Source organism: Schistocerca gregaria, chromosome 2 (assembly GCF_023897955.1).
Source record: "Schistocerca gregaria isolate iqSchGreg1 chromosome 2, iqSchGreg1.2, whole genome shotgun sequence".
Classification (NCBI taxonomy): Eukaryota; Metazoa; Arthropoda; class Insecta; order Orthoptera; family Acrididae; genus Schistocerca; species Schistocerca gregaria.
In genome coordinates this window covers 702,156,852-702,171,092 of record NC_064921.1, presented here as the reverse complement: position 1 = coordinate 702,171,092, position 14,241 = coordinate 702,156,852, and the positions used below count along the sequence as shown (strand labels likewise).

Here is a 14,241-nt window from a genome sequence, read left to right as displayed (position 1 = left end):
AGAAAGCCACAATCTTCTGCACAATGGTCCAGACAGCTGCTGCTGCACTACATTGAAAATGGTGTAAATCCGTATCTTCGACATTGTAATTGAGGTACAGGAGTGACCCCACGACCGCGATGCGGTGCACTTCCTGCCTTGTAGTATATTTGCCGTTGATGAGAAAGAACCTCGTCGCGGTGATGTCAGTGTTGTGGTATAGCTGACGGCTCGTTTTTCATACTGTAGGTCAGAAAACAAGGGGCCTACGTGCTTCAACAGGATTTACGCGTGGGTACGGTCGTAGAAGGCGGTAGATGCGGGGGTATTCGTCTTCCTGCCTGGGGAGCGCGGTGCATATATATCAGTATTACAGAAATGAAAGTGCGGTGTGTGGCTTTGGAAGTGGGCTATGTACCAACAAATGTATGCAAATTCGGTGGTCAACATTCCAATGAAACTAATATCCTGGCTTCTCCACAACTGGAGGATAGTATTGTTGTAAAGTGCCGTGGTCCTAGCTCTTATGTCAACAAGAGTGAGGCAACCATCCCGCTTCGGTAAGATAAGGACATCATATTGGACGTTGAAGATGTTTCCGGGACATATAAAATACCCGAAGGCTGCCTGTAGTCTGGCTGCCTTTGTCGCAGTGATGGGCATAATCTGCGATATCCGGACTGCCAGTTGTATATTGTGAAAGGTGATCCTCTGGCACATATTACTTAGGCCTAGTAGGTGGCTCTGTATGTAGCAATATGTTGCAATAGCGCCCGAAAACTGATCGTCGAGGTACGGTGAATGTTTCACGTGTACACCGCTGTGAGATAGCCTTGGCTGAAAGAGAGCCACGCTATCTGTGGGAAGGCCACGGCCGTTCTTACGGGCACGTGATTTTTCGACGTTCGTGGTACTCCCTCTCCCTGCACTGTAACGGGTAACCCACTGCATCGTGGCTTCTATTTCGGCCACTGAACATGCAACGAACGGGTGGCAAGTCGTCCGCGTAGGCACGGCAGCAGAACACGTGCTCCCAGGGTGTAATACCCGTCAAGCGTCGTCCTAGTCCGCAGATAAATGGTCCCATCGACTTGGCGTAAGGCGAGGTCGATAGTGGGCAATCCTGTCCTACTGAGCGTTCCATCCGTATAGATTATCTGGATCGTCTAATAACGAGAAGCCTGGACACCTCTCCTTCGAGGAGGTGAGTGATCACATGTGCGTGAACGTCGGGGCAATAACTATCCAGTCCTTCATTGCGTTGAGAAATGCGTTTCTGACACGGTCAAACGTTTGATTGAAGTCGACGAGGACTGAAACGCGTGTCAGTCGGAAGCGTGTTTCTACAGCGATCACATCTCGATACTCAGCGAGGGCAGTCTGGATGTTATTATCGCCACCTGAGCAGATTTATCCATGGGACAGATAACACAGCTAGAAGGCACATGGAAGTCTTAAAATCGTAATTTTGCAACGTGACCGGCCGGTAACTATCAAGCCGTGTCCCTCCTGCAGGTTTCAGGATTTGTAATATCGAAAATGTAGATAAAATACCTCCTGCACCATGCAAAATTTTTCGCCGTTTTATATCTTATGATATGTAAACTTCACTACAGAAACTATAAGTAGGCTGTTTAGGTTTCCTTATTGGTAACGCCACGTAGCGCTCTGTATGAAAATCACTGGCTGTGCTGTGTGCAGTCTGTGGCTAGGTGGCATTGTTGTCTGCCATTGTAGTGTTGGGCAGCTGGATGTTAACAGCGTGTAGCGTTGCGCAGTTGGAGGTGAGCCGCCAGCAGTGGTGGATGTGGGGAGAGAAATGGCGGAGTTTTGAAATTTGTAAGACAGGATGTCATGAACTGATATACATATTATGACTTTTGAACACTATTAAGGTAAATACATTGTTCTCTATCAAAATCTTTCATATGCTAACTATGCCTATCAGTAGTTAGTCCAAGTATTTCACAGCTGCGCTTGCGATTAACTAAATATTATTTTTAGTGCTATTTTAATGTGTTTTCTTATTTTGCTCTTCAAATTGTGCTTTTCTGTGTTATCGTGTCAAATACGTGATAATTATGGCGTGTGAAAAACGTAACACAAGGCTACAAAGTAAACTGAGAAATAATAGTGACCACGAGCGTAGCTTATCAGCACCACAGGCATTCAAAGTAGTAATTTGGTAATTGTGCATAGGGAAATGGAGCGGGCTGCAAATAATGATGTAGGCAGTGAAGCGATTAGTGAACAGGGAAGCATTATCGTTCGATCGGTCGGGAACAGCTTGCCTCAGGAATCCGAAATTACAGGACACAATCTTGCAAATACTGTAGATTCAGGTTTTGCGTCCTCGCCGTTTTCTCAAATAAGTCAAGACGCATTTTCTGCTCTTCAAAATGCGAATATCGCCGGTTCAAATGCATTGCCGAATAGCACTGAGGAACATGTTGCAGACACCAGTGCATTGTTATTACAATTAATGGCTTCAGATGGCTCTGAGCACTATGGGACTTAACATCTATGGTCATCAGTCCCCTAGAACTTAGAACTACTTAAACCTAACCAACCTAAGCACAACACACAACACCCAGCCATCACGAGGCAGAGGAAATCCCTGACCCCGCCGGGAATCGAACCCGGTCGCGAGAAGCGAGAACGCTACCACGCGACCACGAGATGCGGGCTACAATTAATGCAACAAATGGGACAAAAGCTTCAAAAGTTAGACGCAATGGAACAAAATCTTCAAAAGTTAGACACAATGGAACAAAATCAGAGACAAACACAGCAAAAGCTTCAAAAATTAGACACCACGCTTGAACAAACACTTGAAGATTTAACTACTGAGTTACATAACATTGAATCGAAATGTCAAAAAGTCTGTAATAACGTAAAAACACAAATTTGTGAGCATTTCCAACCTATTTTTTCGCGGCATGAAAACACATTACAGAGTTACGAAGCAGCCATAAAAGAACTGTAAACTATTGTTCACGAAACTCATGAGACCTTGCAAGCTAAGATTGACTCAGTTGCATCTACCGATTCGGTTAAGCAACTTGCAAAAACTTAGGAAAACTTAAAGGACACAGTAGATACGATTTCAACACATGTGGACACTCTGAAACTTGGTTCAGAAAAACACACTGAGGAAATAAGTATACTATCGGAGAAAGTAGCCGAACTTTCGGATCAGTTCACTAACTTATCTGCAAAGGTAGATGATTATCTGAATGACACAAGACCTGTAGCCATCACTGACACAACAGAGTATGAACAAATTAGAAAATTCAAACAAAATCAGAATCGAATTAATAGGTAACACAACAGAGAAATCCGGGAAGTACAAGATCAGTTGGCACAAGTAATACAAAAATTACATATTTCAGAGGACACTCGCGCGCCAACACGGGAAGAGGGACTTAGAAATACGGAAAAGCCACAAAATAATGACACAGGGCATTTCGGATATTATGAAAGAAATTGGCAAGGTGCACCGAATTTTGAGATGGAATCGCCGACACGACGTAACGATGACCGATATGCTACTCGCCGACACGATGATTTTGACTATAAGCTGTTCATTACTACACGTAAATTCAAAACATTTAAGAATTCTGGCAACGACATTCATCCACATCTGTCACAGTTCCGCGATGACAGAAATAATAACTGGACACGACAAGGTTATTCCTACAACGCAAATCGTGAACAAAACAGACACCACCCATATGACAACCACTGGCATAGTAATAGTTACAGAGAAAGATCGCATTTCCGTAGTAATGGATATGCCAGAGACAATCATAGAAACAGACAATATGGCAACAAGAACTATTATTATCACGGAAGACAGAATAACTTCAGACACAACGGTCCACCGTGCAGCGATAATTCAGGGAGAAATTCTCCACCACTTAACCGACAAGAAAGAAATTACAGGAACTACCGACATGACGACAGACGATATAATCATAACGACAGACCTGAATTTCATCAGAACTGGCGGGATTCAAACATGGCTGGGCCCTCTCGGCGAGGTGAATTTGTAGAAGTTAGGTCTCCTAATCCCAATAACGACGCACGCCAACAAAGAGATAACAGACAATGACTCGCACCACAGGCAGCTATGTGCGCCGGCTGGCTCAGAGAAAAATAACATTGACGCTAACATTGGGAAAGATTCCAGTATTCTTTACTGACGTATACCGCATGATAATTGTATTCAAGTTGAAACTCTTTAGTGAAAGATAATCTGCCTTTTAACTTAGTCTTTGCTATAAAATTTTTCACTTCACGCTACTAGTACAATTTGTCACACTGAGAAACTGTTAACATGCAACAATGTTTTGAAGTTAGCTATCCAGTCTGCCTAGGGAACATACTTAGATAGTATTTACAAATGCATTGTTATCGTGAACAGATGACACAGTGTTATTGTGTGTGTACATTCTTGCTTGTTAGTTGTATGATTACGTAACGACTATAAGGTTCACATACTCAGAGTATTTACCAGTACTGCTGACGAGATTTTAATGCAACATTTTGGTTTACTTGAAAAGACATTCTTTATTTGAAGTACTTTCTGTGGGATTAAAGATGACTTAGCATTTTTCTTTGGCAGCTACACAATTATATCACGACACTACTTATGCGTGACACAATTTACATTGTTGCTTTTGTGCTGTATCTGCTTTCTATCTGCAAAGTTTTTCTAAATTCTTTTGGAAAGTAAAACATGTTTTAGTAGTAACTTTTGTGGTACAGCTACAACGAGACAGCCTTTTCCATAGCACAACAATACGTTACAGCACAGTACTTTCTTCGTCACGGCAATAAGCGTAATAACTAAGATATCTATACGCAAAGCATTTCACTTTTGTTTATCATGAGGTAATTACATTGACTTCTGCAGAACCTAGCTTTCGGAGGACGACAACTACGACACTTCCACAGAGATTATCTTACAACAAGACGCACAGTTTAGCGCTACAGTACACGTATTTGAGTGATTAATTTTGTACTTAAGACATTTCTTTTTAAAGATATTTGAAGTACAATGATACAAAGGTTTTCCGCGATACATTTCATTCCATTGCTGTAATCTGTAACACCTGATGGTATAATTACATTAATCCTCAGGGGGTACACGCCTACTTTGTGTACCATGTGTTTGGCAAGCACAAGGAGCCCTAGCTAATGTGGTATGTGCTTGTACGACTTTACACATCGGTACCATATTTCTCTAACACATAAATTACACAGTTATCTGATCATTAAACTGAGAGAGACAAACATGTCTTTTTTACTACATCAGTGACAGATGTTTACGCAGTTACACAGTTGGATAAATTGTATTTTTTCTGTACTTTCTGAACTTTTTTTTTTTTACCTTTGTGATACTATGACAGCTTTGAAAGAGTCAGCACTGTCTTTCCGTTGGAAGGACAACACTACTTCTTCAAGACTGCATGGAATTCCACTACTTCCGTCTGCATTCTCTTTTACTGCTCAGACTTTGAGAAAAAAAAAGCACTGCAATATTACTGTGATGAATAACCAAGACTGTCTTTATGAACTGTTTTACCTTTTGACCAACATTGTATCAATAAGTGTGTGCATATGATTTCTTCGTTATCGTAATTTTGAAAAAAAATTAACAAATATGTATTGGCCAGTGCCCAAAACAATTTGTAAAATGTTTCGTGGGGTGCATGGGGGCTATGTAAGCAGGCTGTTTACGTTTTCTTATTGGTAACGCCACGTAGCGCTCGATATAAAAATCACTGGCTGTGCTGTGTGCAGTCTGCAACTAGTTTGCATTGTTGTCTGCCATTGTAGTGTTGGGCAGCCAACAATGCAAACTAGCCACTTTTGAACACTATTAAGGTAAATATATTCTTTGTTCTCTATCAAAATCCTTCATTTGCTAACTATGTCTATCAGTAGTTAGTGCCTTTAGTAGTTTGAATCTTGTATTTAGCTGGCAGTAGTGGCGCTCGCTCTATTGCAGTAGTTCGAGTAACGAAGATTTTTGTGAGGTAAGTGATTTGTGAAAGGTATAGGTTAATGTTAGTCAAGGCCATTCTTTTGTAGGGATTTTTGGAAGTCAGATTACGTTGCGCCAAAAATATTGTGTGCCAGTTTAAGCACAGTCATGTATGGTTTTTCTAAGGGGACGTTTCAAAACTATATTTCATACGTAATCGATGTAATAGTGCATTTATTTCTAACTGTATATAATTGACTGTAAATATAATGAAAATATTGTAAAGTGCTCAGTAATAACCAAGGCACCTTTATTTAAATGTATCCATCGTAACAACGAAATGGCAGTAGCTGTGCCGTTGTTCATCTTTGCGTATGGAGAGTCTCTGCCGCGTTGCGAGCAGAGAGGAGACAGAACACCCTTTCATGAGTGTTTGTGGGGCGTTTACGCCGACGCAGTGTGCAGCTATGCTCGCACCAGCGTAGACGCGCCTGATTCGTTAATCCGCTAGTATTTATAGGACGATAGGCTTGGACAGGCGGAGGAATCTGCAAGTCTAACTGTTGCCTGTCCCATAATTATCCGTGGCTCTGGAGACGACTCGGGGCTCTAGTCGATTACATGGCAATCCAGCAGGCCGTTAGGAAGGGGGAGGTTATAGACTGGTATGAGTAAGCGTTTCAAGGACGTTGGTGGCGGCAGTACAGTGCCAAAGGAAGTTCCTAGTACATGTCTCTCAAGCGTGGCAACATCAGATCTTGGAACGTTCTGTAAAACTCGAGCGGTAAACCGTCCGGGCTGGGAGACAGATTCACTGATCCATTGGCCACAGGTCCAAGGATATCGTCGGCCATCACTACCGCAATAAGGAGGGTTGTTGGGGCCGCGTCCAGTGTACGATGGATGTCCTGGGGAACCCCAGCAATAACATCTGCACCATCAGTACTTCTTAATGGTGCTATCTGTTGTGCGTTGTGAAGATATCGGCGACGCACCTTTCGATAACAGCCGTCGTCCATCAGGTAGGTCTAAAGTTGACAGTAATGTCTGTCGACGTCGACAAACGTTTTGAACGTTATGATGTATAGGAAGTTCTTACCCTTAACATGTCATGGCCTCGTTATCGTATAATGTATTCTTCCAGTCGGCACCTGGTCAAGGTTAAAATTTTTACCTTGATGCATTGAGCTTCTTTTAGACAATCTGGGGACGGAGGTGGTTCATGAGGTAGCATTGAGCGCTATAGTAGAAATCTGTTGTGAGGTAGTTCCACCTGACTCTGCCTCTACCGTATTGTGTCAAGGTGTGGCGGATGACCTGTTTGGCGTTCATGATCCACCACTGCAGTAAGGTCTCATGACTCATGATGCTTTTCACACATGCATGTCGCGTTTCTGTAATCCGTTTTCGACTTTCGGGGTCTCACAATAGCACTGCGCCATATAGATTATCTACGAAGGTCGATTGTACAGAAGTAGATGTCATAATCCAGAAAGGCAACGTTCCGCGACGAGAAGATTGAGTGTTAGAGTGTCAGAAATAAATAATCTATCGAGTCGGCTGAGGGAGTGGCTCGTGATATGTTGAGAGTTGGCAATACTCTCATAGGATGTAAAGGTTGGGTACGGCGCGCATACACAAGCTCTGGAATCTTCGCAGCGCACGTGGCAGTTAGGAGGCCAGTGTAGGAGCCCGCCTGCTGTCGTGCGCATTTGTGTTGGGCGAGGGGTCGTCGCCGAGTTGCCGTACTGCCGTGTCCGCCAGCAGCGACACAGGATTTAGTATTTAGTTGATATTTTTTATAATTTTCAGTGCGCTTATTAATTTAAAGAAAAGTGTTTGTGTATGTGCGTAGCAGCAGACGGTAATTTTGATAATGATAGGAGTAGAATTCTTAAGGGAAGCCAGTGTTAGATTAAGTATTGATTTTTGTCATTGATTTCTTTTGTAATTGTCAGGGAATTGTTTCACTATGCATTTAACTGAGAAGTATTTCAGTGTGTCTCAAGAGTTTGATTAATTTGTAATATTGCTTTAATGCCACTGGAGGCAGATTTACAAACAAAGCGATTGTTCAAAGAGCTTCTAGCGTTGTTTTTAATTGAATGAGAAAGAATCGCTTTCAGAATATAGTTTAGAAAAAAAAGAAGTAAGTGTTTGGGTTATCATTTACCGAGTTTAGATTTGACCAAACCCTTTCTCTTGGATTATATGTAGTTGTAGTAAGCAGCAGCAACACCAGGAGCCGCCACACAGAGCATGCATTGCACTCAGCATGAGTAATAGGTTTTTTTAATGTTTTTGTTAAATAATGGAATGTAGCATATCAAGCAGTGGCAGCAGAAAGACCGAGTAAGTTATTTGTTGCGCACAGGACCAATAAAATAAATAAAGCTTAGGCGATGTCTGTAATAGCAAAGTTACCAAGAGTACAAGCACGAGATTTTCAGTAGAAAACACGAGATAAGAAGATAAAGCTCGCGACTTTCAATGTGTATACCCCAGGGGTTACTGTGTACCACTCTCAGTCTTCAAGTGTCAGAGGTGAAGGCGGTGGACGAAGATGCGTGGTTCCGGGCATGTGGTGAAATGTGGATATTGGCCTGTACGATTAAGAACACATCTGAAATTTCCACCCACGACGAGGAGATTGTATTTCCGACAAAATAAAGGCGTGATATCTTTTGCACGGAAATGGGAGCGATCCCTCTGTTTATCCGTGCCTTTTGGGGTGTGCAGTTATATGGTGCTGGTTCCCTCAGCTGTCAGGGCCACATTTGGCACCGCTGGTGGATCTCTGGCATCGGAAATTGCAGTATCTTCTCGGACGAGGCTGGTCCTACGCCTGTGTTCCATATCCGCGTGTACGCAGTCAGATTTTTGCGGCACCTCTTCGTCCTGCGAAGTTGACTCAGTGGCCGATTCTGATGTCTTGCGGCGTTTGGGCTACTTTTTCTTCCGACAGTGTGTGACGGTATCTGAGGAAAGAAGAGACTCGCGTCGTTCCGGTACAAACGCCGCGGCTGGAATAATTCGCTCTTCAGTCTGCATAAGGCTCTCACGGCTATCCTTGTGAACTTCGAGTGTAGGTGTGTCCTGTTGGAAGTTATGTTAACGGACAGCACTGTCGGTGGCAAGGTGCTGTGACGCCTTTGGTTGTGCCAGTCCTGGGAGAGCGCTATGAACTGCGTCTTGCGACCGCCATATAGGTGAGTAGAAAGGCGGTTGTGGTTCGGTAGGTTTTTTTGAGTGATATAATTACAAATTAATGATTTCCGACTTTTCCTTTACTTATACTGTAAAGCCTTCCTTCCTGCCAAATGTCATGATTCTAGGCTAATGGGAAGTACCCTGTAGATTTTCATGAGAGAGTTTGCGATTATAGCTATATGCGACATAAATAGGTTGTATTTTTGTATCGCACTGATTTATAAGCTTAGATTTATTGCACTAAGGAAACACACACCGTAGTATGTGACATTCATTTAAAGTTCATACATCTACTCGGTCCTGAGAAAAATGGTTCTTAACGCACGGAGAGACAGTCAGACAACAAATGATAAAAATTTTTTTCGTGTGATATAATTACAAAATCACAATTTTTGCTGTTTTTCCTTCACTTTTAAAAGAGTAAACCGACATTTGTCCATGTATTACAACATTTATCTTCCGTAATATCTACATTTAGGCTGCTGAAATCTTGATATTACGGAGGATACATATAGTGGCACACTGTCAAATGGCGGTTTAACCTTTCAAAAATTATTGCCTGAAAGTGGCTCAACACTGTCGAAAACTGTTTTTCCTTTAGTTGAACTGTGAAGCCGTGCTTCTTGCCAAATTTGTGATTCTAGGTCAACGGGAAGAACCCTAAAGGTTTTGATAAGTTTGCGGGTGTCAAAATATGTGATATAAATTGAAACATCCCCTTTGAAAAATTATACACGACTCTGCTTAAACTGAAACACAATATTTTTGGCGCAACGTAATCTGACTTCCAAAAATCCCTACGAAAGAATGGCCCTGACTAACATTAACCTATACGTTTCACAAATCACTTACCTCACAAAAATCTTCGTTACTCCAGCTACTGCAATACAGCGAGCGCCACTACTGCCAGCTAAATAAAATATTTAAACTACTGAAGGCACTAACTACTGATAGGCATAGTTAGCAAATGAAAGATTTTAATACAGAACAAACAATGTATTTACCTTAATAGTCATTATATATATATATATATATATATATATATATATATATATATATATATATATATCAGTTCATGACACAAATTCTTACAAATATCAAAACTCCGCCATCTCTCTCCCCACGTCCACCACTGCTGGCGGCTCACCTCCAACTGCGCAACGCTACGCGCTGTTAGCATCCAGCTGCCGCTACCCAGCACTACAATGGCAGACAACAATTCAAACCAGCCACAGGCTGCACACAGCACAGCCAGTGATTTTCAGAGCGCTACGTGGTGTTACCAATATAAAAAACCTAAACGGCCTACTTACAAAATTGCCGTATGTTTTGACTCTATTAATTTAGAAGGTTACATTTATTACACCACCAGGGAACCATAGACCTTAGTACATCACACAAATTTGAACTTGATACATGTACTCGTTACTGAGGTAAAAGGTTTTAACAGTCGGGTAACCAGACGGATATACAAACAGACAGGCAACAAAGTGGTCCTTTAAGAGTTTCGGTTTCACCGAATGAGTCACGGAACCTTAAATATGATACTGCGGAGAAATGGCTTGGTCACAGTCTACAAGACCTGATACAGAATTAATCTTACACTCTGCAGCGGTGGTTGCACCGTTGTGAAACAATTACTTCAAAAAATAAAACATACCTACATGGTAGAACAACGCAGATTACTATGTCACCTTGAGCTCTTTCTCTAATAATGGTACATGACTTGAAATTTCTTTCTGCAACATGGATAAACTGTGTTGTTCTCTCCCGATGGCTCAATCCAACTGGTTCTCACCTTGCGCACCACACTGCTGCTACTTCCCACCAATGTCTTCAAATTCCTATCTGTCAATTATGACATCTGTCCCCTCTGACTATGTTTGTTAATGCGGAAACGCTGAGCTGCAACGTGCCGTGAATCGGACTCCAAGTCACCCTGTAAAAATTTCTGTATAACATGTTGGATAAGTCCGTTCAGAGCGTACCGCTTCCAATAAAACCATGCCTAGTAGAGCACAGTGCCAATGGCCTTGTCGCAGCAGTAACACCGGCTCCAATTGAGGAGCTACATGACTGAGAAGTAGCGGCTACGATCACGGAAACTGACAACGACCGGAAGAGCGGTGTGCTGACTACATGCCTCTCAGTATCCGCATCCAGTGAAGCCCATTGGCTGTCGATGACTCGGCGATCGGTCGGAACCTATGGGTCTTTCGAGACCTGTTCAGGGCCAGTGGTAGTAAGGCACAGTAGTGTTCAGACGACCCTTTACATGGTGACACATTTACATTATTTTCCTGTAATTGGTTAAATTGCTGGAAATGCTTTATGGTGTAGACATTCTGCAACATGTGCTACATGGCATACAACATTGGCTAAGTATTACTTTCCAAGTACTGAAATATTTATAATACTGTAGTTCAATTACGTACCTTTGGCAGAGCTATCTATTTTAGCGTGCATTGGAAGTGTTGGGATTTGGATGAAAATGAAAATACGTAATAAGGAAACCACTTAATAGTTTAGACAAATATTATATTGATGTTTTGTAATGGATACAAAAATTTGTACAAAGTGAGGATGAGTAGTTGGTTGGTTGGTCCACGTCAGTCGTTAACCATGGTAGGCGCCACCATAGGCCAGGGCGGGAGCGTAGGCAGCCCTAGCGATGGGGGCGGCGTAGGCAGCCCTGGCGATAGGAGCGGCGTAAGCCCTGGCGGGAGCGGCGACGGCAACGGGGGCGTGGGCGACGGCTACGGGGGCGGCGACTGCGGGGTGGGCGCCGGTCTCCTTGTGCACGACGGCGTTGAAGCCGTTGACGGGGTCGGCGGTGTAGTCGACGGTGCGGATGGAGCCGTCGGGCTCGGCCAGGCTGTAGCTGCCCTGGACGACGTCTCCGCTGCGGCTCTCGTGCTGCGTCTTGGAGTCACCGGTGTGGGCGTCCTGCACGTTGTAGGCGAAGCTGTACTCGGGGTGCGGGTCGTACTCCACAGCGGCGGGGGCGGCGGCGACAGCTGGAGCGTAGGCCCTGGCTACTGGGGCGGCGTAGGCCCTAGCGACGGGGGCGGCGTAACGTGCGATGGGGGCAGCGTAGGCGGGGGCGGCGTATCCTCGGGCAGCTAGAGGTGCGCCGGGGGCGTAGACGGCGGGGGCGCCCAGGTAGCCGGCGCTAGCCACGGCCACCACCACGGACAGGACGATCAACTGCCAGAGCAAGAGATCACTGTTATCGTTCCTGCTGACGTCTCAGTCTCAGATAAAACCTGCTACCTGTGTAGAACATATTTTCCAGTATTGGTATGGCATGGTAGAAGATATCTGCAATATTTGTAAGTGGGAATCTGAAGTGGAGAAAACTTTGGCCAAAATAAAGTGGACATTATCTACTGCATGAAGAGTCCATTCGAAGCAAAAGAACTAACGCAGGGACACTGCTCTTTGGTTCAAATAGCTCTGAGCACTATGGGACTTAACAATCTGAGATCATCAGTCCCCTAGACTTAGAACTACTTTAACCTAACTAACCTAATTACATCAGACACATCCATGCCCGAGGCAGGAGTCGAACCTGCGACCGTGGCAGCAGAGTGGTCCTGGACTGAAGCGCCTAGAACCGCTCGGTTACAGCGGCCGGCACACTGCTCTTTGATAAGCGCTAATGGCCAGTAGAACATGTGCCTTAGATGCAGTTCTATAGAATCTATAATTGTATCTGCATCCGTTGGGCTGACATACTACGAGATTCTACAGTGTTTTTTTTATTATTTTTATTATTCGAGGCTTGTTCTGCCACGAGATGGTAGATCCGCAACTCTTCAGTACAGAGGAAATTGGATATTTTTTTCAATTTCGTCCGTCTCAGTTGCACTGATATAAAATTCAGCTATAGTGGTTACCGATTTTGCCCTGACACGCCTATTCTCAAAACATACACATTGCTATTAACCGTAATTATTCATACTATATAGTGCCAAAAGGCACAAACAACTTCTGTACAGGAAAGTATACAGTGGGGAACAAACACCCTCATCGTTGACCTTAGCCTATGTGTCCGTTCCATTTTCCTCTACCTTCTCCCGTTCCCTCTATTATCTCCCTCCTCCCCCCCCTGTCTCTCTCACCCTTTTTTCAAAAAATAGGAAAGGAAGTACAGGTAGTTAACACTGTTTGTCAAAGGCGCGTATCCTCATTTAAATGGTAATGCAAAGCTGTATACTAATGTCTTACAATTCAAAACGTTTCTCAGATATCTCTGCATAATGTAATAATTATTGTTTCTTCTGAATAGCGCCATGTCCATTGTTTCTTTGATAATCGTCCTGACTCAAGTAGCCTAAAAATTAGACATGGGAGAACTTGTAATAATGTTTTAACAGACGATGTTTTACAACACGATCTCATTATTGTGTTACGAAAAGCAAGAAAAAAATCGCCGTTTAAAGTGTGTCTGTCGTTCATTACCGTCCGTTGTGTTCAATTCTTCTGCATTATACGTGATGAACAGATTTCTTGCCAATCGTTTACGAGTATAAGAGAGGTGAAAGTAAACTCAAATTAATGCTTGGCAAAGCCGCTGCCACGGCGCCAGGTAAACACGAGAGTGCGGTGCTGCCGGTTGCCTCACCTTGCACGCCATGCTGCTGCTGTTTGCTGCTACGTTCCGCTGCTGTGTGCCTGCTTGGGCGGCGGTCTCTGATTATATACCCACAGCCGGAGCCGCCTGGTCTCCCCCGCGGCGCAAAATTTTTGCCGTTCACCGCGGTAAACCTGACCCCTGTCGCGCTTGTCGCGTGCATACTTTCTACATTGCAAAAGTCAGTGGCGAGTGTCAGGAGACATAAAGAAAGTACAGATTACCTTTAATGTTTACTTTTTAAGAGTACATTTGAATAAAACCATGCAATTTGCTCAAAATGTGCTGGACGAAAATTTAAAAAAAAATAATTTTACACTCACTTTCATTCTTTTTACATTTTATATATATATATTGATACGTTAGTTCAAAAGAACACAAATTACATGGTTGGTCAGATAACTTCGGTGAACTGTCTCAGATA

General features: G+C 43.4%; 1 protein-coding gene across 1 annotated transcript in view; it reads right to left on the bottom strand.

The window, feature by feature from the left end:
* LOC126334798 (cuticle protein 18.6-like) overlaps positions 1-13,852 on the bottom strand; it is a 47,673-nt gene extending 33,821 nt beyond the window's left edge. Inside the window, exon 1 of the mRNA XM_049997428.1 lies at positions 13,809-13,852. Within this exon, the coding sequence (XP_049853385.1) occupies positions 13,809-13,820 (12 nt within the window). The 5' untranslated portion in view covers positions 13,821-13,852. The remainder of the gene's footprint in view (positions 1-13,808) is intronic.
* Positions 13,853-14,241: the final 389 nt, after the last annotated feature.